The 26,734-nt window shown below is 44.1% G+C and overlaps 1 protein-coding gene across 1 annotated transcript in view; it reads left to right on the top strand.

The window, feature by feature from the left end:
• The window catches only part of ABHD12 (abhydrolase domain containing 12), a 324,548-nt gene that overhangs the window by 190,392 nt on the left and 107,422 nt on the right, over positions 1-26,734 (top strand). The window contains 2 exon segments of the mRNA XM_030196277.1: positions 676-781; positions 23,844-23,963. Coding sequence (XP_030052137.1) covers positions 676-781; positions 23,844-23,963 — 226 coding nt within the window.

Raw genomic sequence — 26,734 nt, 5'->3', positions numbered from 1 at the left:
CCCCTTCAGATTTGTTCAGTGTATCTCTCACCATTTGTATGAGACAGAACAGTGGTGTGCTAGGCTGCACAGTACCCTTTATAGGGGCAGGGCATAAAAGATGTTCTCTGTTTCCATCTGCTGATTGAACATAACACACTGGTTCTGGATTGGTTTGGTGGACAATAAGGAAAGCAGGGATCGGTCAAGTCCCTAGGGAAAGTCCATAAACTGTAAACTTGAGAGAGCCACTGCTTAGCCCTTGAGGGTGAGAAACAAAGAATGGAGCTACAGTTTAGGTTCTTGCCAGGTACGTGTGGCTGGGAAAGGATGCTAGGCTAGGACCTTTTGGTCTAAGTGTGGCACCTCTTATTATATTCTTAAGATCATGAATTATGAAACATAATTTAAGGAAAACTTTGAATTATGATGGGTTGATTCTTTATAGCACTAAACGTGATGAAGCTTATCTTTCATTTTTGCATCCCTCTCCTATTGAATGTAGTAGATATTTGATTTTATATCAGAGTATCAGTGTTGCCCCTAATGTGAAGCTCCCTCCTATCCTTATGTATTTCTGAAAAGTTTCTATTGAGCAGGAATTCCTCTACAACACATAATGGCCTAAAGAGTTATAAAACAGCTGCAAGAGTTTCATTTTCAACTGAAGTTCTGTATGTGTTTCTCTCCTTACAGTGAGGGTACCATATTTCATTGACTTGAAGAGACCACAGGACCAAGGTTTAAATCATACCTGTAATTTTTACTTACAGCCAGAAGAAGATGTAACTATAGGAGTGTGGTAAGCAAATTTTATGCCAATATTACCATATAATTTATGAATCAAAGGTCTTGTATCATGTACAAGGATCATGACTTATTCTTCCTGTGAAATCATGTTATGCATTCCGCTGGTACCCCTTATTAAAGTGCTACTTATCCCAGACAAAGATAATAAACCAAGAGGTAAAAGAACAAACATCTATCATATATATATATATATATATATATATATATATATATACACACACACACACACATATACATACATGTACAGGGCCATTCTATAACAGGGTGCTGCAATTTAGGCAACCAAATAACATGGGCTGTGAGCCTATTTTATAAGAGCACTTGCGTGTGTCAGTTGCAGGTGTAAATGTGTGCGCCTAAATGCGACAGTTATCTATTCAACTCACAATAAAATGTATACTAAGCCCAGATTCTATAAAAGTCACCCAAATTTGGGTGTGGATCCCAGATTGGTGCCCAAAATAATTAATGGGCTCCAATGATTTAATTATTGGAGCTAACAAGCACTTGTCACTTACATTGGCATCCATATCATAATTATGTGCCATGCTATAACAATGGGTGTCTAACTTAACTCATAAGAGGGCATGGCCAATGGAGGGGGGGGCATGGACAGGTCAGGGGTGTTCACAAAATATGCACACAGTGTTTCAGAATAGTGGGGATCTGCACCCAATTTGCACGTCAGAATTTACACCATGTTTCAGCTGGCGTAAATCCTTGTGCCCAAATGTTGCGTGCCGAATTCGGCACACAACACTGTTCTATAAAGAGTGCTCATCTTAAGCGCCAAATTTTATCGGTGCCATTTATAGAATTTGGCTTTAAGAGCATAAATGTCAGCCCCGCCTATGCCTCTACTACTACTTATCATTTCTATAGCGCTACTAGACGTACGCAACGCTGTACACTTGAACATGAAGAGACAGCCCCTGCTCGACAGAGCATACAATCTAATTAGGACAGACAAACAGGACAAACAAGAGATAAGGGAATATTAAAGTGAGGATGATAAAATAAGGGTTCTGAACAAGTGAATAAGGCTTAGGAGTTAAAAGCAGCATCAAAAAGGTGGGCTTTTAGCTTAGATTTGAAGACGGCCAGAGATGGAGCTTGACGTACCGGCTCAGGAAGTCTATTCCAGGCATATGGTGCAGCAAGATAAAAGGAACGGAGTCTGGAAGCAGTGGAGGAGAAGGGTGCAGATAATAGAGATTTACCCAGTGAACGGAGTTCCCGGGGAGGAATGTAGGGAGAGATGAGAGTGGAAAGGTACTGAGGAGCTGCAGGGTGAATGCACATAGGTCAGTAGGAGGAGTTTGAACTGTATGCGGAAACGGATAGGAAGCCAGTGAAATGACTTGAGAGGGCTAATATGAACATAATGACACTGGCGGAATAATAGTAGTGCAGCAGAATTTTGAACAGATTGAAGAGGAGAGAGATGGCTAAGTGGGAGTCCTGTGAGAAGCAAGTTGCAATAGTCTAAGCAAGAGGTGATAAGAGTGTGGATGAGGGTTCTGGTAGTGTGCTCAGAAAGGAAAGGGCGAATTTTGGTGATATTATAGAGAAAGAAACGACAGGTTTTAGCAGTCTGCTGAATATGTGCAGAGAAGGAGAGGGAGGAGTCGAAGATGACCCCAAGATTACGAGTTGATGAGACAGGGAGGATGAGAGTGTTATCCACAGAAATAGAGAATGGGGGAGGAGGAGAGGTTGGTTTAGGGGGAAAGATAAGCTCAGTCTTGGTCATGTTTAGTTTCAGATGGCGCCGAGACATCCAGGCAGCAATGTCAGACAGGCAGGCTGATACTTTGGCCTGGATTTCGGCTGAGATTTCTGGTATGGAGAAGGTAGATCTGGGAGTCATCAGCGTAAAGATGATACTGAAAACCATGGGATGAGATCAGAGTACCAAGGGAAGAAGTATAGATGGAGAAAAGAAGAGGTCCCAGGACAGATCCCTGAGGTACACCAACTGACAGTGAGATAGAAGTAGAAGAGGATCCACTAGCGTATACACTAAAGATACGCTGGGAGAGATAAGAAGAAAACCAGGAAAGAACAGAGTCCTGAAATCCAAGTGAGGACAGCGTATCAAGGACTAGGCTGTGATAAGTGTCAAAAGCAGCAGGTAGATCGAGAAGGATGAGGATAGAGTAGAGACCTTTGGATCTGGCCAGGAACAGATCATTGGAGACTTTAGCAAGCGATGTTTCAGTTGAATTAAAGGGCGAAAGCCAGATTGAAGTGGATCAAGAATAGCTTGAGATGAAAGAAAGACAAGGCAACGGCGGTGAACAGCACGTTCAAGTATCTTGGAAAGGAAAGGGAGGAGGGAGATGGGGCGATAGTAAGAAGGACAGGAGAGACCAATGAAGGTTTTTTTAATGGAGTGGTGTGACTACGGCATGTTTGAAAGCATCAGGAACAGTCGCAGTGGAAAGTGGAAGATTGAGGATATGACAGATAAAAGGGATAACAGTAGGGGAGATAGTGTTAAGTAGATGGGTGGGAATAGGATCAGAGGAACAGGTAGTTAGTTTTGAGGAGGAAAGAAGATGTGTAGTTTCCTCTTCAGTGATTTCAGAAAAGGAAGAAAAGGAGGCAGGTGTTGGAGGGTTGAGAGAATGGACTAAGGGAAGGAGAGGTGGAGGTGACCTAGTTGAGAATTCAAGTTTAATCTTGTGAACCTTATCATGAAAGTACTCAGCCAGAGTCTGGGGGGAAAGTGAAGGGGAGGGGGGTTGGAGGTGAAGGCACTTTGAGGAAAGAGTTTAGTGTGCAAAGAGACGTCGAGGGTTTGAGCCAAGATAATTTGTCAACTGGATGTAATAGTCCTGTTTGGCAAGTAAAAGAGCAGACTGGAAGGAGGTCAGCAAGAATTTGAAATGTATGAAGTCAGCCTCTCTCCTGCTTCTCTCTCTCTGAGTACCTCCTTACGTTTATGCACTAAGGGAGCTGTGTGTGTATGTTACAGAATATTGCTTAATGCGCAGTTAGCACTTATATGCACAACTGTAATACTCATGCATTTTCGTGCTGGTATTCTATAACTTGCATTCAATTTGGTGCCTAACTTTAAGGGATCTGTTAATAGAATATGGGTTCTAAAGCATTAACAACATAGAAGGTAAGAAAAATGACAATTTTACCCAGGTCCTTAATCCATATGGCAGAAGAAAAAATAAATATAGCAGTACAGCACAGCTCTTCTTCCAGGCCTCTCCTAAATATTGGTAGATTTATTCTTCTTACTCTTCCTACTAAAAATCATGTTTGTTCCGTTTTGATATCGATCATGTTACCTGTTATAACTGACTGTTTCTGATTACTATCTTATTTTTTATTTAAGCTAAAATTGGAGAGTTAGTCTAAAACATGTTTCCACCTAAAGTCTACTTGTTATAATTTTTAAATATATTTTTTTCAACTTACAGCTATATTTGCTGTATGGCCTTTTGAGATATGGTTACAGGGACCTAAGATACATTACAGCTGTACTTTTCTGAGAGAAATACTTCATTATATCCAAAACTCAATAGGGGAGGAAAATCTAAAATGTATCTACTATATCAAAATTGCAAAATGGATTCCTCAAAAAATAGCATTCAGCACAACATATAACTTCACATTTCAATATGAATAAAGGAATATGACGAAAAATACTGTTTTATCATAGGCAGAAAAAAACCCACCTATTTGTGTCTGTAAATATTTGTGCAATCAAAATAAATACTTAATAGTTTAAGCACAGCCCTCTTCTTTCAGTTCCAGAAATGAACCAAATCCAAGCCCACAGCCAATGATGTCCGGAGCTGCTTCAGGACATGTGGACTATACTAAAAGAAAGAAAACACAATCTCAAAAATAGAACAGACAGTATGCCATAACTTCAAAGTAAATGTCCTTACTCAAAAAGTGCTCCATATTTCAAAACAGCTGACCATTGCAAGGGCTTCAAACAGTGCTGAATAAAATGACTGCTTCTTATATGTATTGACATCAGATGCTGGAAACTTTTTCCACCAATTGGGAGTGGACCACTATCCTATCCCATTCTTTTTCAACGCTATCTGTACTTAAAATACAATTACATTCTGTTGCGATCCTTACTGAGGTGCCGATCTGGGTACGGGGTGCCTGGTGCTGTGCGCCGAACCGGAAGTGGTCTTGTGGGTTGGACCGGAAATGGGGCATGCAGCTCTCCTTGTCAGGGAGGGCGCAGTGCTCGTGGATCGTTCACGACTCTCTCACTGACACAGTTGTCCTTCTCTCCTGACAACCACGGCTTCCCTTTTGCTAGGGCGGTTCTTGGTTCCGCTCCCTGACGTCAGATGCTATCAGTTTTTAGGCCTGCTCAGTCCCTTTCTCAGCGCCTCAGCTACAACTTCAGTTGATCTACAGGTCCTTTGATCTGCCTTTGGTTGATGCTGTCTTCTGCTTGCCGCATGCCTGAACCTTGACCGCTGTCTTCTGCTTGCCGTTTGCCTGAACCTTGACGCTGTCTTCTGCTTGCTGCCTGCCTGAATCCTAAGCCTGGACTCCGACTCCATCTTTTGTTTGCCACCTGCCTGCACCCTGAACCTGGACCTTGTCTCCATTGCCTACTTTTTTGCCTGTCAGAACCCTGAGCTATCCTTTCCTCTGTCTACCGTTGCTGTCTCTTGGGCTTCTCTGTCCGCTCCTGTTCCAGTACCTCACTTCTTCTTCCAGCTCCCAGAATCATTCAAGTCCTGTCGGCTGCTTGCACCATGGTGCTCAACTGCTGGGGAATGGCAGTCATCGCAGGTGAAGCACTGGGCTTGCCGACTGCTGCCCCTAGAACAGAACTCGAGCCCTTGCCCTGGGCATCACTGCTCCTGGGTTAGCACAAGAACTCACACAGTGTGATACATTCCAAGAACAGGTTTTAAGGAAATGGCACCACTCTATGCGGGCATTCAGTCCACTTGGCTCCAAGTTTTTTAAACAGACGATCCGTTTCTGTTCATTTTGCAATAAAAATTTCCATCGATCTCCACCCCTCCAAAGGGGGGCAATACATTGGAAAACAATGATCTTTAGTGAGTCAGAATCGTGCTCTCAATACGTGCGTTCCAAAAACATTAAAATGGCATCAATACAAATGTTATACAGGGGAAGGAGGGGGGAGATAAAAATGCTAAATCTAGATGGTTCAGTTGCACAATTTCTGCTTACATGTATTAACATGATACGATAATCCTGTGGCTAAGATTGAAATGTTATGGTTTTGTTGGAAAGTGGAACATCAATAAAAATGATTGAAATAAAAATGTCATCAATATATTGTTTCCAGAAGCTGACCTTTTCTTCAAAAGGATGCAACTCCAAAACTATTTTCTCAAAGTTGGCAACGTATAGGATTGCAATATCAGGAGCCATGGTTGCTGCCATTGCTGTCCCCTTTATCTGCTTGTAGTATTTCCCTTGAAAGCAGAAAAAGTTCTCTTTTAATGGCAGTGTTGCTAATTGAATAATGAAGAAGGTGGGTACTCTTAAGTGTTCAGTACAGCTGTTTAAAATGTTGGTTAATATATCGAGTGCTTCATCTTGAGGAATATTTGTATTCAGTCCTTCAGTGTCAAAAGTCACCAGGATGATGTCAAACTCATGCAATAATGTAATAACATGGGAGGCATCACATACATGTGACTCCACACACAGGAGGGAACGATCTTAAAAAAAAAATCAACAAACTGAGATAATGGTTCTAGTAGTGAACCGATAGCTGCTACAATTGGTCTTCCAGGTGGTCTTATCAATGATTTTTGCACTTTAGGCAACATATAAATCGTTGGCATCATCCAAGATGGCGACGGTGTGACTTGCACCGACAGACGCGTTCTGAATAGTGCTCAAGCTGACTCTGGAAAGAGCCTCTTACCTGCTGTTTCAGATGGGTAAGAGACGAGGGAAAATCAGGGAGATTCCCTCTGCCCCAGGCGATAAACCCCCGCTCCAACAGCCAACGCTGGAACACTTTGGAATTGCATCTGGCTCAGATATGACCTCTACTCCTGCTGCTGGAGTCTGCCCCTCGGAGCCGACAGACAGTGTCGACAGGGCTTCTTTGAGCCCTGTCCCACGTACAGCACCACCCCAACCAGGAAGAGAGAGCTTTGTGGCGAGTCCTGTTGCTTCAATCCTGTCAGGTGAAAGGAGCATTCAGGGAGGGAACTTGCTCGAAGCAGGAACAAACACTGTAACCTTGAATATTCCAGAGGAAAGTTCTACTCCTGCTGTGACTGTGAGTATCCTGGAACAAGTTGCTAAAGCACCCCCACTGGTTTTTGAGGGGAAGTTGGAAAGACCTGCTGTAGTGACATTAGAGTCACTTTGGGATTTAAATTCCACAACTCTCTCTGCTTTACAAACTATGATAGTAAAGAATTCTGAAACTATCAAGGTTTTGGCTGGGTCTACATTGAAACAATTACAAATTAATGATCTCCAAGCAGCAGAGGTAAAAACCCTCTCTGGCAAACTTGAAAAAATGGAAATCGTGGAGCAGTCTTTGATTAAAGAGAGGAATTTTGCCTCTAAACGCTTGGAATATTTGGAGAATCAATCAAAGAGACTTAACCTAAGAATTATAAACTTTCCTAAATCTCCACTTGTGTCACCAGTACAAATGGTTAAGAAATATTTAGTAGAAATCCTGGGACTACCTGAAAATTCTTTACCACCTATTACAAGGGCATACTATTTGCAAATTACTGGGAAAACCCCAGATAATTTAAACCCTCAAGGTGTAATGAAGTTGACTGAGTTCCTGGAATCATCTCTGGAGGTTGTCACGCAAAGAACTACTTTGTTAGTGACATTTGCATTAGAATTAGATAGAGATGCTGTACTCAGACTGTCCTTGAGACATTTGAATTCTTTATTTTTAGGTTCAAAAGTAAGGGTTTTCCCGGATTTATCCAGGGAAACCCAAAAGAGAAGAAACTTATTTCTTTTACAGTGTCCTAGGGTATTAGCTTTAGGAGCAAATTTTCAATTGAAATTTCCTTGTGTTTGTAGGATACTGTATCAAACAAAGCAATACCAATTTTTTGAACCTAAGCAGTTAGAGGATTTTTTATTAAGCAAAGAGAGTGTAATTGTGAAAATTTAATCCTGAATGTAACACTGTATAGTAGCTTGGATTAAGTCAACAGAGCATGGTGCAGTCTTAGGTTCAACAATTAGAGAATAATAGGCTTTGTTATATTAGCTTATAATTTAATTTCTTTTTCTTGGATCAATTCCTAAATTGTGGTCGATAAGAGGTTTTTTCTATTTCTCTTTGTATTATTGTTTTCCTATGATGATGTTGCATATTTTGTGTATTTTATTCAAGATTTATTGAATATTGTAATTATTAAATTTTGAAAATAAAAAAAAAATTAAATAAATCATTGGCATAATTGGATGTTCTACCGTAAGGAAATCTCATTCCTTTTAAGAAAGAAATCAGATGTAAAACCAAAATTAATCCAAGAGTCAACCTCAATTTTGAGTTCTTCAGTTGGATCGTCTTCTAACAGTTGATAGGAGGTATCTGATAATTGACGCAGAACTTCATCTACATAGTCATTAATGTTTTGGATGACGATGCTGCCTCCCTTGTCTGCTGGTTTTATGATGATGTCTATATTGTTTCTAAGAGACATCAATGCCTCTTTTTCATCTTTAGAAAGATTATAATACAGCCTCATTTTTTTCTTTTTTCTCTAATCTTGTTAAATCTCTCATTACACATTTTTGAAAGGCTGCTGTGAGAGGTCTGTACAGCCTGTTGGATTCCAATATGATTTTTCTTTATAACACAATGGTCTTCATAATGGGTTGTCTGCTCTGAAAAAAAAAACTTAGTAATTTTCAGTTTCCTTTCGAAACAAAAAAGATCTGTTCTAGTTTGCAATGGGTCATACTGGTCAGTGGGAACAAATTTAAGGTCTTTTTGTAAATCATGTGATTGTGTATCTGTCAAAACATAGTCTGATAAGTTGATTGCCCCCTAGTCCTAGTATTTTTGGAAAGAGTAAACAAATACCTGGCAAGATCCCAGAAAAGCTCAATACATTTTATGATGCTTATCCCAGAAATAAGCAGTGGATTTTCCCATGTCAATTTAGTAATGGTCTATGGACCTTTCCTTTAGGAAGCTGTCCAGACCCTTTTTAAACCCTGCTAAGCTAAGCGCCTTTACCACCTTCTCTGGCAATGAATTCCAGAGTTTAATTACACGTTGAATGAAGAAACGTTTTCTCCGATTCATATTAAATTTACTGCTTTGCAGCTTCATCGCATGCCCCCTAGTCCTAATATTTTTGGAAAGAATAAACAAACGATTCACGTCTACCCGTTCCACTCCACTCATTATTTTATAAACCTCTATCATATCTCCCCTCAGCTGTCTCTTCTCTAAGCTGAAGAGCCCTAGCCGCTTTAGCCTTTTCTCATAGGGAAGTCGTCCCATCCCCTTTATCATTTTCGTCGCCCTTCTCTGTACCTTTTCTAATTCCACTATATCTTTTTTGAGATGCGGTGACCAGAATTGCACAATATTCGAGGTGCGGTCGCACCATGGACCAATACAAGGGCATTATAATGTTCTCACTTTTGTTTTCCATTCCTTTCTAATAATATCTAACATTCTATTTGCTTTCTTAGCCGCCGCAGCACACTGAGCAGAGCATTTCAACATATCATCAACAACGACTCTGATATCCCTTTCTTGGTCGGTGACTACTAACGTGGAACCTTGCATTATGTAGCTATAGTTCGGGTTCCTCTTTCCCACATGCATCAGTTTGCACTTGCTCACATTATACGTCATCTGCCATTTAGATGCTCAGTCTCGTAAGGTCCTCCTTGTCATTTTTCACAATCCTCTCACGATTTAACAACTTTGAATAACTTTGTGTCGTCAGCAAATTTAATTACCTCACTAGTTACTTCCATCTGTAGATCATTTATAAATATGTTAAAAAGCAGTGGTCCCAGCATAAACCCCTGCATAAGCCCATTTAACCCTACTCTCTGTTTTCTATCCTTTAAACAGTTTTTAATCCACAGTAGGAAACTACCTCCTTTCTCATGACTTTCTAATTTCTTCTGGAGTCTTTCATGAGGTACTTTGTCAAACGCCTTTTGAAAATCCAGATACACAGTATCAACTGGTTCGCCTTTATCCACATGTTTGTTCACCCCTTCATAGAAATGTAATAGATTGGTGAGGCAAAAAAATCCATGTTGGCTTTGTCTCATTAATCCATGCTTTTGAATATGCTCTGTAATTTTGTTCTTAATAATAGTCTCTACCATTTTGCCCGGCACCGACGTCAGGCTCACCGATCTATAATTTCCAGGATCCCCTCTGGAACCTTTTTTAAATATTGGCATTGCATGGGCTACCCTCCAATCTTCCAGTACTACACTTGATTTTATAGATAACCAGTAAAAAAGGCCCGTTTCTGTTTTTAATGAAACGGGCGCTAGCAAGGTTGTTTTTTTTTGTAAACCAAACATTTTTTAGAAAAGTGTTATAATGAGAAGGAATAATTGTGTAGTTTGTTTAATGTTGAAGATGGTGTATGAGTGTTTTTTTTTTTTTTAAAATTGTGGGTGTGACAGTGAGACAGAGTGTGTGTGTTTGATAGTGTGTGTGACTGTGAGACCACAGGGGCGGGGGCAGTGAGACAAAGTGTATGTGTGGGTGTGACAGAGAAACTGTGTGTGTGTGACTCTGAGACACAGGGAGTTGAAGACTGGTTGTGTGTGAGAGAGACAGAGCGTGTGTGTGTTTGAGATTGAGGTACAGTGTGCCAGAGTATGTTTGTGTGTGTGTTTGTCTCCATATCCTCCTCCTTCCAGCAAGCCCTTGCATGAGCGCAGATGTGGGCAGTGAGACAGAGTGTATGTGTGTGTGAGAGTGCAGGTGTGGGCATTGAGACACAGTGTGTGTGAGAGTGTAGGTGTGACAGAGTGTGTGTGTGTGTGTGTTTGATAGAGTGTCCTTCCGGCAAGCCCTTGCATGAGCACAGGTGTGGGCAGTGAGACAGAGTGTATGTGTGTGTGACAGTGTGGGTGTCACAGAGACAGAGTGTATGTATGTGTGTTTGATAGAGTGTGTGTGACAGTGAAACCACAGGGGCGGGCAGTGAGACAGAGTGTATGTGTATGTCTGAGTGTGGGTGTGACATAGACACAGTGTGTGTGTGTGTGTATGTGACTCTGAGACACAGAGAGTGGAAGACTGGTTGTGTGTGAGAGAGACAGAGCATGTGTATGTTTGAGACTGAGGTACAGTGTTCCAGCGTATGTGTGTGTGTGTCTCCATATCCTCCTCCTTCCGGCAAGCCCTTGCATTAGCGCAGGTGTGGGCAGTGAGACAGAGTGTATGTGTGTGTGAGAGTGCAGGTGTGACAGAGAGACAGAGCGTGTGTGTGTTTGATAGACTGTGTGTGACAGTGAGACACAGAGAGTGAAAGATTGTGCGTGTGTGTGAGAGAGAGAGTGTGTGTGTGACATTGAGCTACACTGTGCCAGAGTATGTGTGTGTGCATGACCCCCTCCTTCCGTCCTAGGTGCAGGTTCCCCTCCTTTTCCGTTTGAAGTTCCAACTCCCACCCCAGCAATGTAAGTTTGCTCTGCATGAAGTTCCCCCCCCCCTCTGTTTTCGTGAGAATTGCGTCCCCCCCCCCCCCCCCCCCCCACACACACACACACTCTTTTCCTTCTTTGCAGTAGATATTAGCCAGTAGGACACTTACGTAGAACAGTTTCAGGCTTGTGAGTGTTATTGAAATCATTTTCGTTGTGATTTCGGAGCTGCAGAACAGTTGGCGTTTTCTCTTCTTCGTTTTGGTTTAGTAGCTGCCTGTCAGGTGCCTGTGTCATGGCAGCAGGAGTTGTCCGTTCTGTCAGTGGTGGTTCGGGAGGGCGTTCGTTGTTCGCAGTAGGTTCGGGAGGGCGGCTGTCTCGTCAGCTGTTTTTTTTTTGTGAGGGCGTCAGGTTCGGGTTGGCGGTTTGCGGGGGCGGCAATCAACTCAGCCGTTTTTTTTTTTTTTTTAGGGCGGCAGATTCAGGAGGGCGTTTCGGTAGAGCGGCAGTCTCGTCAGCTGATTTCTTTTGAGGGCAGCAGGTTCAGGAGGGCGGCAGTGTTGTCAGCTGCTAGGTTTTGTGACGGCGGTTGGTGAGCAGGGAGGGCGACAGCCAGTCTCGAGCCTTTTTGTTGGTTTTTTTTTTTTGCGCGTGCCAGTTCGTCGGTGTCGATCAGCTATGTGAGTTCATGTCATAATGCAGCAGTGACATGTCAGACTGATCTACGGAGCCTTCCTGACCACCACCTCCGAGGGAGCCATGGTCCCAGGCAGTACAGAACGTTGGAGGTGAGAATTATAATATAGGATTTACATATTACTAACAATAGTTTCGCCAGTTCATTTTTCAGTTCTATCAGTGCTCTGGGAATACCATCTAGTCCAGGAGATTTGCTACTCTTCAATTTGTCTCTCAAATTGCCCCATTACATCCTCTAGGTTTATAGAGATTTCATTCAGTTTCTCCAGCTCATCAGCTTTGAATACCAGAATAAACAGTAAATCAACATATAAAAGTTCAACATGCTTCCCAAGGACTCCTCCCTACCCAACCACCCCTTCCTCCCAACCTCAACCCCCCGCCCGCCAATCCCTCCCAACCACTAAACCTTCCTATCCTCCTTTCTCCCTGTCATAACCCTGACTGCGATTTCTGCCACATAACAATGCAGAAAAAATTCAGTAAACCACAAACAGATGCTAGAGGTCCCACGCCCCATCCAACTCCCACATGAACTTGTCCCACATGAACTTGTCCCATGTAGGTAGTATGTATCCCAGAGTAGTCTTTCTAGAAATAGAATAGCATGATCCTCCCAGCCATAGACTAAGATAGTACAAACACAGATCTCAGAAGGAGCAGTGACATGTGTGTACTCCGACTTAGAAATGGAACATGGAGGAGATCAATACAATTAGGTTTCTGCTGTCCCAGAGTCTGCCACCTGCACCAAACAAGCCTGTGCAGCTTCAGATGGGTCATAAGTGTTCCTGTGGTCAGTACTATAAGCCTTTAAAGTAGCAGGGTATAGTAACATGAAGTGCTGATGTTTTCATATAAAGCTGTGCATATAGGAGAGAACTTCTTGCGACACTCTTGCAAGGATGCAGAAAAATCCTGGAATATTTGAATTGCTTCACCTTCATATTTCATCATGTTCTTTTTTTTCTGTTTGTAGGTCCTCAAAATCTCCACTTTGTGAAGATAATTGTGTACTTTAATGATCACCACTCATGGGCATCTCTGGCCCTCCTAGATATCCGACCCACGCAGTGAGCCCTTTCCAAGCAAAAGGGTCCTGCACCAACAGACAATGCAAACTCTTACGCAAGCCAGGTTTCCAACATTGTAGAGAGGGAGTGATCAGAAACCTGCGCTGGCAGGCCAACAATATGTAGATTACTTTTTCTTGAGCAATTTTCTGTCATCAAACTGTGCCACCTGCCTTTGTGTGTGTTCTAGGGCTGTAATCGTTTCATGCACGTGGACATCTACATATTCTATGGCCGAGACCCAATATTTGAGCTCTCTCATCTGTCTGGTGGTCTCTGCCAAAAGAGATTCTAGATGCTTCCATTGCTAGGACATCTGCCTGTCAGGGCTCCAGTGCACGTTCCACTGCTGTGGTAAGTTGTAGCTGAGCAGTGGTGAATCCCAAGACACTCGCCAGCATTGGATCCAGCATCTTTTCTGCAACTTGTCTTTCTCTTTGGTTTTTAGTCCTTTATTGGACATGGTGCTCCTTGATTTGTCGATATATTTGTCTATATGCCTATATGCCTTAGGAGAACAATTAAAATAAGTCAGTACTATCAAATCAATCAGTCACTCTGTTTAATGAAGGTCGGTGAGGCACTGGAATCCTGGAGCGACAGAAAACGTCTTCTCCCCTCAGTGCTGCATGTGGTCTTCTTCTGAATGTGTTTGTTTATTGCAGACTTTAGTAACTGGAGCTCTATTTCTGTTATACAAAGTTTGTGAAATAATCATAGAATGTATGTACAAGCGACAGGTTTTTCTTTTAAGATGGCAACCCTAGTGTGATTGTAGAAGAGTGGGGGTGGGAAAGGGTGCAACGATAGCTGTGCAGTGGATTTGGGGCGGCGCATTGGCAGGGCATGGATCAAGGCAGGTGTCAGGTTGTTTTTCTTTCAAAAAGTTAGAGCACTAGTCTTGTACCATCCAGCCCATCTAACATAATCTATCATACCCTTCACCTAACTGCCAAATTCCTGGGTGTCTCCTGAAGCTTTTTCCCCACTCCTCCCCCTTACCCTTTACCCATTCACTCTCCTACCCAATCCCATGTTTTTTCACCTAAACCCAAATCTCTGAACTCCTACCCAGTTTCTAAGTTGTGTAGAGAGGAGGAATCTATTGATTAATTTTATTGCTTACTATTATAAGTTATTTTATTGTGAGGGATCTCCTTTCAAGGTTTTATATTTCACAAAACACTGGTTTTGCTATTTTGCCTACAATATATGAAGCTTTACTTTTGATTTAAATAACTGATGGTGCGGTGGTCTTTTGCTGTTTTGCACACACAATAGGAAGCACTGCTTTTGTACCTTCATTTGTTGATTGTGAAGTGAGAATTCTCACAGGAAGACATATTGTGCTGTAAACTTTCCTGACCCCTGATGCAGGCATTTGCCGAAAAACAGGCCTTGTTGGGTCCTTGAATAAAACTGCTTCCTCTGAATTTCGGCTCCACTCCAGCTGTGGCCTTATGCACTATTATTGCTCTTCCTTGGTTCTTAGCCTACAGCCCTAATCATTATGACACTCTTGCATTACTTGTATCAACATGTGCTGTAAAAGGTAGGTTATAAAAATTACGTTAAACATATAATCCTGTCTACAGTTTGGGCAAAAGGTTTTCCTTCTTTTCAAAAACTGGATAGTAAAGAGAAAAAGCATCCATTCTCACTGTAATCTTTGTTGCATGTTAATAATTTTGCTTGGTGCAGTCTCTAGCTTCAGACTGATTCCAAATGGGTGCGACAATCTATATCCCTATTCTTATGAAGCCCATCTATTGTCAGTTGAATACAAAGGCATCCATTTAGCCCAGATCTCATGCTTCTGTTTGTCACTGTAATGCTGTCCACATGAACAAGTTGTTCAGTTTGTGACAGAATACAGCAAGTTGTTTGTGGATAGAGATGTCTACACCAAATGTAGTATTTTAAAATTGCTTTATATTGCTGGAGGTTATCTCGGTTAGAATTATATAAAATATCTACTGGTGATATGAATAGAGTTGTGGTTTTTAACATTAGAATTTAATAACATTAGTAGAAGTATAGTTCAGGAGACTCCGATACAGAGGCTCCAGATTATAGGAGAGAGAGAGAGAAAGATGCCTGTTATACAAGGAAGGCTTCAGAAGAGAGATGCAGTGTTTGTTTAGCCTGCTAGGCAGAGGCCTAGGCAATCGAAGTTAAAAGAGAGGGAAACTGCTTGATGTTAAAAACTTGGTCCTGTGACATGACATAAGCTGAGAAACTAGAAAAATAAATATTTTATTCTATAGTTGCACCTTTTTGTCCAGTTGTATTATTGTTTTACCAGCCACACCCAACCCCTGCTCAGGGTCTCACAAGTTATGGCAGTGGTGGGATTCCAAGCTTGTCCTGCCGAAGGAAGCCAGATCAATGATCTCTGAGGTGTTGAGCTTATTGGTGAAACATGTGGGAACAGCGGGCAAAACGAGTCAGCCCTGCCCTACTTGGGGGGGGGGGGGGGGGGGAGAAATATGTAGTTAGTTCCAAACAGGCAGGATTTGTTTTGTTTGTTTGTGTGTACTGTGCAATCAGAGCTGCCATGGAGAAAACCTGGCCTGGAAGCAGTGCCGTAGCGAGGGTGCCTGACACCCGGGGCGGGTCGCCGCTGCGCACCCCTCCCCCCCTGGGTGCAGGGCACAGCGCCCCCCCCCCCCTCTGGAGCGCTCCCCCCCCCCGAAACGCACCCTACCTTTTAGCGGGGGCAGGCGGGAGGGCCGATCCGCCCCCAGTGCACGTCACTGGAGCTGCGTCGGCTCTGCTGCTTCCCTGCTTTCTCTCCCCCGGAACAGGAAGTAAACTTGTTCCAGGGCAGAAAGAGCAGGGAACCAGCGAGCCGACACCCCCCCCCCCCCCCCCCAGTGCGTGCACCCGGGGCGGACCGCCCCCCTTCCTACGCCACTGCCTGGAAGAGATCAGAAGAAGAAGAAAAAGCTGAGAATAATAAAGGAATTAAGACTGCTGTGGTTGCTGGAGCAGTCTGCAAAATGGGTCTGGTCTCTACATTGGAGTTATTGGAGCTGGAGTGAGAGCTGCCGATACTATTAAGAGTTGAATTGTGGCATTTCTAAATTGCAGCAGGAGCACTGGAAAACCCAGAGTGGCATATTGAGTTGCCAGGAATACAGAGTCTTGGAACAAGAATGGCAGGCAGCCTGGCTAATCCTGCAACCGCTAATGATAAAGGTGAAAAACCACAGGCTGTGGGAATGGGGCGTGCTGTAGGAAGAAGGAAAAGTAAGAAGAAAACGAAATCCAGAAAACTGGCACAGTTTCTTTCACGTTCTCTCTCAGAGGGAGTTTCTAGTACAAGGATTATGATGACCTAACTTGAAGTAGATATCTTCCCACAGGCTGGAAGCTTGAGAAGGACTTATAGTTTTCCTTGGGTTTGCGCTTTTTCTGGACTGAGTGGTCACCTTACGTGGCAATGTAGTGCTTGTGGCAATGTAGTGCTTGTGAGACGGAATTGTAGTTTTTGTAATAAAGATTTAGGTCTTTTTACCACCATCCCAATATTCATACATATCCCGGGAAAAGGTTGGAATGATAAAAGACCAGGCCACGTATGAGAAAAGCAATTTATTAACTTACCAATAGATTATACATAATTAAATTTTCTCATAGGAGTACAGTTCTGCTTATACAACAGTATTGGCTGAGACTGTCTCAAACATTTGCTAATCAGGCTGCAGCTTATATGCTGTTTCTACACAAAGCCCTTTTCATAAAACATTAGTTCATTCTTTTCACTCATCAACTTTTTCTCTTGTGTTGTGCAGCCAAAAACTCCCTGCTACTTTATCTGCTACCTCATGTCCTGTTTCCTGAACTCCTGTGCACCTACCATTCTAAATAGTCTTTGTCTGCTAGTTTGGTCGGCCTTCACCTTTAGCAACATCCCATGATCCATAAACCTGCTGCTATTTCTTCATTTTCCTTGACTTTGTGCCGTTTCTGGATCGAACAATAACATGACCATGGCAATGTAATCCAGCTTCTTGTACTTTACCATAAATCTAAAGACCTCAGCGGCGTCTTTACCATGGTGGCATCCATAAGGAGCATACCCCGCTCCTTGGGATGAACTCTGGGGCAAGCTCCATTTTAAATATTTTACTTGTTTTATTTTAACTTTGTCTCAGGGATAATATTCTTCAGACGATTGTTGATTTGTCTCAGACTCCCTGAGATTATATTGGATGATTTCAACTTACATTTAGATGACTCTTTGTCCTAGATCTCTACTTAGACCTTATTCAATATATAACTGGCCCTATCCATTCAGGTGGGGAGATTTTTTTTATCTTTCGGGCTATTTCAAATTTTTCTTTTTCTGATGTTCATAAAATAGAATTATCCTGGACAGATCATTTTGCTATGTTGTGGAAGCTCTATCTTACTGTGCGTCACAGTCCAGCTCTGTGATGGAATACTTTCCCGTAACATTTATTGATGTTAAGGATTTTGGACAAAGTAGCGCTCCTGAAACACAGGAGCCATCCAGTTAATAACTTGAAGGCTTGGTTCCATCCTGGCTTAAAATTACTGGAAAAACAATTGCGCCACTCGGAACACCTCTGGAAGAAACACCATTCCACCATCACCACCACCTCCACCATTTAAAATTCGTGCTCTTCAGAAATTTCACAATTAATTTAAATCTGCAGAAAAGAGTTCAAATTGTATTTTATTGTTGCTGAACTTCTACATAGACCCATTTCTAGTAGTATCCATTCTTCACTATCTGCAGAATTGTTGACTTTATTTCTCTCTGAGAAGATTGAGAAATTGTGCTCTTTGACATCCATTGAATGTATCTCTCATTCTGAGGTTTTTGATGCTTTGATTGCTTTGTTGAAACTTTCTCTTCTCTCTAACTTTTTCTTTCTTGGATACTATCCCTTCTAAGTGGATCTCAAATTATGTTCACAGGCTTTTACCATTACTTTCTATGGTTAATCATAGTTTGGATTCTGGTATTGTCTCTGCCTGTTGGAAACATACTATTATTATTCCCATTCTTAAAAATTCCATCGGCCAATTTTTAATCTTTGCTTCACCTCAAAAGCTGTGGAAAAAATAGTGTTAAATAAGCTTAATTTTTTTACGAGAAAAAAAAAGAATGTATTACATCCTACATAATCAGGTTTTAGACCTGAATTCAGTACATAAACTGTTTTGACAGCTCTATTGAGTGAAATACATGCAGTTTTAGACAGTGGCCAGATTGTTTGGGCTGTTTCTCTAGATATGGCCTCGATCTTGTGGACCATGAGATATTGCTTACCCATTTAAAGATCTGTGTTCTGAACTGTTTTAAAACCTTTCTGTCTGATTGCTCTTATGCAGTCTCTAAGGACACTTCTTTATCTGGAAGTGTTCTTTTAGATAATATAGTACCTTAAGGGTCTTCGCTGTCCCTGGTCCTCTTCACGGAGTGGAGGAGTAGCTTAGTGGTTAGTGCAGTGGACTTTGATCCTGGGGAACTGAGTTTGATGGGCTTTGAGTAAGGACTTGAAAATGGGCAGGGAAGGGTGCATGGCGTATGGGCTCGGGAAGTCTGTTCCAGGCATAAGGTGATGCGAGGCAGAAGGGGCGGAGTCTGGAGTTAGCGGTGATGGAGAAGGGTACAGATAGGAGAGATTTGTCCTGAGAGCGGAGGTTACGGGTAGGAACATAGGGGGAGAGGAGGTTAGAGAGGTAATGGGGGGCTCCAGATTGAGTGCACTTGAAGGTCAATAGGAGAAGCTTGAACTGTATATAGTAGCGGATCGGGAGCCAGTGAAGCGACTTGAGGAGAGGGGTGATATGAGAGTATCGGTTCACGCGGTAGATAAGATGTGCGGCGGAATTTTGGACAGATTGAAGGGGGGATAGGTGGCTAAGCGGGAGACCAGCGAGGAGAAGGTTGCAATAGTCAAGACGAGAGGTAACGAGCGAGTGGACGAGGGTTCGGGTGGTCTGTTCAGAGAGGAATGGGCGAATTTTGCTAATATTATAGAGGAAGAAGCGACAGGTCTTAGCTGTCTGCTGGATATGGGCAGAGAAGGAGAGGAGGGTTTGGGTGGAAAGACAAGGAGCTCAGTCTTTGCCATGTTCAGTTTCAGATGCCGGTTGGACATCCAGGCGGCGATGTCTGAAAGGCAAGCCGAAACTTGGGCCTGGGTTTCGACTGTGATGTCGGGAGTGGAGAGGTAGAGCTGGGTGTCATCGGCATAGAGATGGTACTGGAAACCATGTGATAAGATCAGCGAGCCCAGGGAAGAGGTATATATCGAGAAAAGAAGCGGTCCAAGGACAGATCCTTGAGGAACCCCAACAGAGAGCGGGACGGGGGTGGAAGAAGAGCCATTAGAAAATACTCCCAGATCTACCTCTCCACACCAGAAATCTCGGCAGAAATCCAGGCCAAGATATCTGCCTGCCTGTCTGACATTGCTGCCTGGATGTCTCACCGCCACCTGAAGCTCAATATGTCCAAAACTGAGCTCCTTATCTTCCCACCTAAACCAACCTCTCCCCTTCCCCCACTCTCTATTTCTGTCGACAACACGGTCATTCTTCCTGTCTCATCTGCTCGTAACCCTGGGGTCATCTTCGACTCCTCCCTCTCCTTCTCTGCACATATTCAACAGATTGCTAAAACCTGTCGTTTCTTCCTCTATAATATCGCCAAAATTCGCCCTCTCCTTTCTGAGCACGCTACCAGAACCCTCATCCACACTCTCATCACCTCTCGCTTGGACTACTGCAACTTTCTTCCACTCAGCCATCTCTCTCCTCTTCAATCTGTGCAAAATTCTGCTGCACGATTAATATTTCGCCAAAGTCGCTATGCCCATATCAGCCCTCTTCTGAAGTCACTTCATTGGCTCACTATCCGTTTCCATATACAGTTCAAGCTCCTCTTATTAACCTATAAGTGCATTCACTCTGCTGCCCCTCACTACCTCTCCACCCTCATCTCTCCCTACACTTCTTCCCAGGAACTCTGTTCACTAGGCAAATCTCTCCTAATTGCACCCTTCTCCTCCATCGCTAACTCCAGACTCCGTTCCTTTTATCTCGCCACACCTTATGCCTGAAATAAACTTCCTGAGCCATTACGTCAAGCTCCATCCCTGGCCGCCTTCAAATCCGGGCTAAAGACCTACCTGTTTGATGCTGCTTTCAATTCCTAACTTGTCACCTGCTTGTAACCTTTATCTTGCCTTTCTCTCTTCAATAGTCCCTTTTCCCTATGTGTCCTACCTGTCTGTCCTTCCCTTATCCCTTATTTTTCCTGTCTGTCTGTCCTGATTTAGATTGTAAGCTCTTTTGAGCAGGGACTGTCTTTTCTTCATGTTCAATTGTGAAGCGCTGCGTGCAACTGGTAGCGCTATAGAAATGATTTGTAGTAGTTATAGTATGTAGGAGTGGGGCCTCTTGGATGTGTGGTGTCACTTTCATGGGGGCATTTGGGACTATTCTTATTTTTCTGCCCAATTTCAGTCCTACTGTACGCTGGATTATCTTCTTGGCCTGATGTTCATTTGTGGTTTGCTTTGAAGATAGATTCTATTTGTATTTCGGACCATGCGCTGGTGATGGGCACCAAGATCTCACCCCAGCTACAGTGGGGTCTCAAACTTGGAGGGCAAATACTAGTATGCTTTTGCAGGAGGATACACAGGTGTGGTTATGAGAGCAATGGGCAGACTTATATGTGCATAAATGATACTGAGAAAACTAGTGTAGGAACCCTGTGTGATGTGTGGAAAGCGTATCTTCGGGGCTTGTTCATACAGAAAGGATCCCAGGAAGAAAAACAGCAGGAGGCTGCTGGGAAAACACTTTTGGATGCCATTAAGGGACTGTAGGCTCAGTATAAATTGAAGGGGGATACGAAACTCATCTCCCAATTGTAGACCAAGTGTAGAGAACTGGATATTCTGGATACGCAGCATATAGAATATCTCTTGCAGTGTACAAAACCTCAGTATATGGAACATGGGGAAAGGCAGGAAAATTGTTAGCTTGGCAGCTCAAGACAAAAAAGATGCACAGGTGGATTGGTCACCTTGAAGTCCCCACTAGAGTAAGGGTGGTTAAGAATTCAGAGATTGCAGCAGTATTTTGATCATTTTATGAGAGGCTTTATGTGGCAGAGGTGAGTTCCTTGCCTACGAACATCCAGGAGTACTTATTCTCTCTGAATCTGCCATGTCTCTGTGGGGAGGCCCAAGAATGGTTGGGGAGGGATATACTTGCCTCTGAGGTCCAAGCTACAATTAAGGGGATGGCTATGAGGAAGGCCCCAGGAGAGGATGGAATCTCTCTAGAGTTTTATAAGGCCTTGCCAGAGGAAATGGCATTGTCCTTGCCCGAGTATTTAATGCAGTGCTGCAGGGTAGGCAGCAGCCTGCATCAATGTATAAGGCACAGGTGGTGGTGTTGCCTAAACCTGGGGAAACTCCAGTGCACTGTTCAAGTTATTGCCCTATAGCGTTGTTGAATGTGGCTATAAAAATATTTGCTAAGAGGTTGTCCACAAGGTTGGAAAATAAATTGCCTGAGTTGATTGGGACAGGTCAAATGGGTTTTGTTAAAGGACAGTTGTTGGGGGACAATATGCGTATAGCTGTTAATATTATTGATTACTTGCAGCGATCTCAGACCCAAGCAGTGGCTGCTGAGAAAGTGTTTGACCGGGTGGAGTGACCCTTTCTCATCCGGGTGTTGGATATTATGGAGTTGGGGGGGGGGGGGGGGGGGGAGGGGGGGGGGGGGGGGGGGGGGGGGGGGTCAATTGGTCATTGGGTTCGCAGTGTGTACATCCAACCTGGTAGTAAACTTTTAGTCAACAGCTTTCAGTCAGAGGACTTTTTGTTACATAGGGAGGTGAGGCAGGGATGTCCTATGTCCCCTCTCATTTGCTTTGGTTATAGAGCCATTGGCAACAGCTATTCATAATAATCCGTGCATAGCTCCAATTTCTGTTGGGGGCCTCACCCTCAAAATCCTTCTGTATGCAGATGACACCTTACTTTTTGTAGGGAATCCCAGGGCCTCCTTTCCTCCCCTGCTGGTGGAAATTTCTTTGTATTCTTCCCATTCAGTTTTCAAAATGAATGCTGACAAAATGGAAACTTTATTCAGCATCACAGTAGAGGAGCTGGGATTTCCATTTCAATTGGCTACTAAGGGTTTCGCTACTTGGAGATTCAACTATCTGTGCGGGTGGCGGACCTGTATGCTCTTATTGCCCAGTTATTGGCCAAAGCTCATAAAGATTTGGAGCATTGGGGGAAGTTGACGCTTTCGTGGTGGAGGTGGGTAGCTACGGTGAAGATGATGATTCTTCTTAGATTTCTTTTTTGCTTTGCACAGTTGCCCATTGCTCTTCTCAGGCTTTCTTTGCTAAGTGGAATAGAATGAATGCTTTTTGGCATTTCTGTGGCAAGGGAAGAGAGTGCAGGTGGGTGTGCAAAGATTAATGCAACTGGTGAATCAGGGGGGAGTGGGTCTCCCAAATCTAAAACCTTACTATCAGGCTGCTGTGCTTAAGGCACTTAAGAATTATCATGACCAACCTCTGTAGAATTATTGATTACCTGTTTGGGCGAGTGGGGAATTTTTGAGGCTTAACATTCTACAGTGCCGGTGTGGACTCAGGAGGGTGTCCAAGGTCTTCTGGCAGCAGGGTATTTGTTTCTGTGCCCGCTGCTTAAACAATAGGACTCATGGCACAAGGATCTAAATATTTCTGGGCCCCTGCATCCCCCAAGTCTCCTGTGAGACTGTACCCCTGTTTCTACCAAATACTTTAGCTCCTTGCTTGGTAGGCTCGAGACACTGGGCTTATACTACATACAAGTATATATTCTAAGCGGAGAACACCAAGAAAACTTCTTCAGTCGAGAGAAAATACCATAATACTTAGTTTTAGGACTAGAATTACATTACTCAACTAAAATCATACCTCAGAAAACAAATATGTTGTAAAAGCTTTGTGAAACAAGTAATAAGATGGCAACATTCTAATCTGAAACGGAAGATTGTTCAGATTATTACACCATAAAAAGGAATAAATGTTTTTTATATGTAATACGTTTTGCTGAAATTCAAGCACAATGTTTACAGACCTGATTATGGTCAGGCCTGAGACACAAAAGACATCCAATATGCATGTTGAAGTTCTGGATTTTTCTGCTAGCTTTCAGGCACTAATGAAATTTGCCAACTTAGTTTTATTTCTGAAAGGATGAATGCGAGGCAAATGTGACGGTATCAAAAGAAATATACATCCATTTGGCTGAGCAGAAAAATAAAAGGTGACTGCTCTGCATGGAACGGCTGTGAATGCTCAGAATTTTGCACTAATACTTTGAGATCTTGGAGCGCAGTTCTGTCCTGGCACGGTTGAATGATGTCACCCACTTATATGCCCAGCTCGATAGAAAAATCATGCTTTATATATTTGTAATGCTTTATAAAATCCACCCCCCCAATAGGAGTCCAAATATAGAAATATTGTAGCCTATTTTTTCCTCATTTAATTTTGATTGTTTGGTTGGTAATAGAATTCTAATGCCCCACTATGTGTAACAATGTATTCTCTGAGGTGAAACAGTTTTAACTATTTGTTGTTATCCCTGGCTTTAATTTTAGGTATACACTCCCTGCTGTTTTATGGAAAGATGCTCAGGGAAAGGACCAAATGTGGTTTGAGGATGCACTGTCTTCAAACTACCCCATAATTCTCTATTTACATGGAAATGCAGGAACCAGGTAAGGATAGCATTCCTTTTAAAGAGGCAATGAACTTTATTGTACCTAGCACTTATGTATAAATTGTGTGCTATTTCTTCTTTTACTGTGCATTGTCTCTAATACTTGAGGCAATTGGTGATCAGTGGTGTAGTCAGGACAGGAGCGATCCCCAGTTACTCCTGCTCAGGCTGGCAGTCCTTTCAAAATGGCTGTCGCATTCTCTAGCTCATGTTTCCCAAACCTGGTCCTGGAGGCACCTAGCCAGTCAGGTTTTCAGGATACCCACAAAGAATATTCATGAGAGAGATTTGCATGCACTGTGTCCACTGCATGCAAATCTATCTCATGAATATTCTTTGTGGGTATCCTGAAAGCCTCACTGGCTGGGGTACTTCTAGGACCAGGTTTGGGAACCACTGCTCTAGCTGCTGTTCAAGGAGAAGGGAGGGAAGAATTCACTGAGCTTAGCAGTGGGGGGAGGGGTGAGAGAATCACTGTATGTAGTGGAGTTTGTATTGTCTGAATTTTTGGTTATCCAACAACCTGTTGGTCCCGTTTAATTGATAGTAAGATATGAAATGGGGCCTTGGTGTTTTATTTTTACAAGACCAATATTTAAAGTAGAAGAAACCAAAGCCTGAAATAGCCTACTATCAGAGATGGTGGAGGCTGGCGCTATAACAGATTTTGGGTATACTTGGGACAGATATGGAAGGCAGTAGTAGGGAACAGGTTGAGAAGTCAAGTAAAAAAAAAAATAAGGGGAGAGAGGAGGTGATATTGGATATCCGCATCTACCTAAATTGAGCAACTTTCAACTGAACAGATAGGAAGGGTTGTTTTACCATGTTACTATGTAACAGAATGACAGCAGATAAACTGCATGGATCTGATGCACTTTTTCTCCGAGGACAAGCAGGCTGCTTGTTCTCACTGATGGGTGACGTCCACGGCAGCCCCTCCAATCGGAACACTTTCTAGCAAAGTCCTTGCTAGTCCTCGCGCGCCAATGCGCACCGCGCATGCGCGGCCGTCTTCCCGCCCGAAACCGGCTCGTGCCGGCCAGTCTTCTTTTGTCCGCGCTCGGTACGGTCGTGTTTCGCCGTTCGCGCCCCAAAGTTGACCTCGCGCGTCGTTTATCGACTTCATTCTAAAAAAAAAAAAAAAAAAGGTGTCGGAAGGAGACCTTTATGGTTTTCTCCCTTCCCGTACTTCCAATCTTTGCCCCGGTAAGTTTTCTTTCGTCGTCGGGGTAGGCCCTATTTAGGCTTCTGTCGAAATTTTTCTTCCCCTAATTTTGCGGTGCCATTTTCGCCATTTCGAGTTTTGATCTCGCCGGCGCGATTTTTCCGCCCATGACATCGAAGTCTTCCAGCGGCTTCAAGAAGTACACCCAGTGCGCCCGGGTAATCTCGCTCACTGACAGGCACGCGTCGTGTCTGGGGGCTGGGCACCGCCCTCAGGCCTGTAGTCTGTGTTCCCTTTTACAAAAGCGGACTCAGGTAGCGAGATTAGCCCAGTGGAACATTTTGTTCTCGGGCTCTTCGTCGGCATCGGCACCGGGAGTATCGACTGCTTCGACGTCGTCGGCGCCTGGACCTTCATCTTCGCCCCCGATTGCATCGAGTGCATCGAGGCATCGGCCCTCTGCATCGGGGCGACATTGGAAGGCTGCGTCGGCGTCGGTGGTATCGAGACCTCCTCGTCTGCTGATGTCGTCGGACGGTGGTGCTTCGTCTGGAGTGCAGGTGAGGGCTGTCCATTCCCCTGCTGGTGGCGGTGAGCTTCGGGTGGGTCTCCCCCCATTCCGAGGGCTCCTGCGGTACAGCCCCCCCCAAGACCGACCTCCTTCGGTCTCGGCCCCGAGGAAGCGACGTCTGGATTCTACGTCCTCCTCGTCGGTTCCGGGAAGCTCCAGTGACATGCTTCGTCCCAAGAAGTCGAAGAAGCATCATCACCGGTCCCCTTCCCGTGTCGGCACCGAGAGCTCTGGGTCGCCGAGGGAGTCGGCACCCAGTAGGCATCAGCACCGAGAGGACCGCTCGCCCTCTGTTCAAGAGGTGTCGATGCGCTCCCCTTTGGACAGCCCGGAACAGCCTCCTCACCCGGAACAGACTCTGACATCGACGCCTGCATCGGCTTCCATGCCTTTTTCTACAGCCGCTCTGAACGAGAGTCTCCGGGCCGTTCTCCCAGAGATCCTGGGAGAGCTGTTGCGCCCTACCCCTCCGGTACCGGGGGTGCTTGCGCCACCGGTACCGTCGAGCGAGGCGCCGGCTGGCCCATTGCCCGGGGTGAGGTCTCCGGCGTCGGTGCCGCGTGCGGTACCGACTGCGGTAGCCTCCCAGGAAGGCTCCCCGACTACGTCGGCGGAGGAGCTTCGCCGGTGCGGGCGAGGGAGTCTACCTCTCGACGCTCCCACCGTGGCCGTGGTTCCACGGAGTCAAGCCGGGCACGGTTGCAGACACAGGTCCGTGAACTTGTGTCTGACACCGATGGTGAGGCCTCGTAGGAAGAAGAAGACATCAGATATTTCTCTGACGAGGAGTCTGAGGGTCTCCCTTCTGATCCCACTCCCTCTCCTGAAAGACAGCTTTCTCCCCCCGAGAGTCTGTCTTTCGCTTCCTTTGTCCGGGAGATGTCTACGGCCATCCCCTTCCCGGTGGTTGTGGAGGACGAGCCCAGGGCTGAAATGTTTGAGCTCCTGGACTATCCTTCTCCACCTAAGGAAGCGTCCACAGTACCCATGCATCATGTCCTCAAAAAGACATTGCTGGCGAACTGGACCA

Source organism: Microcaecilia unicolor, chromosome 3, assembly GCF_901765095.1.
Source record: "Microcaecilia unicolor chromosome 3, aMicUni1.1, whole genome shotgun sequence".
NCBI lineage: Eukaryota > Metazoa > Chordata > Amphibia > Gymnophiona > Siphonopidae > Microcaecilia > Microcaecilia unicolor.
This window is presented reverse-complemented; position numbering and strand designations above follow the sequence as displayed.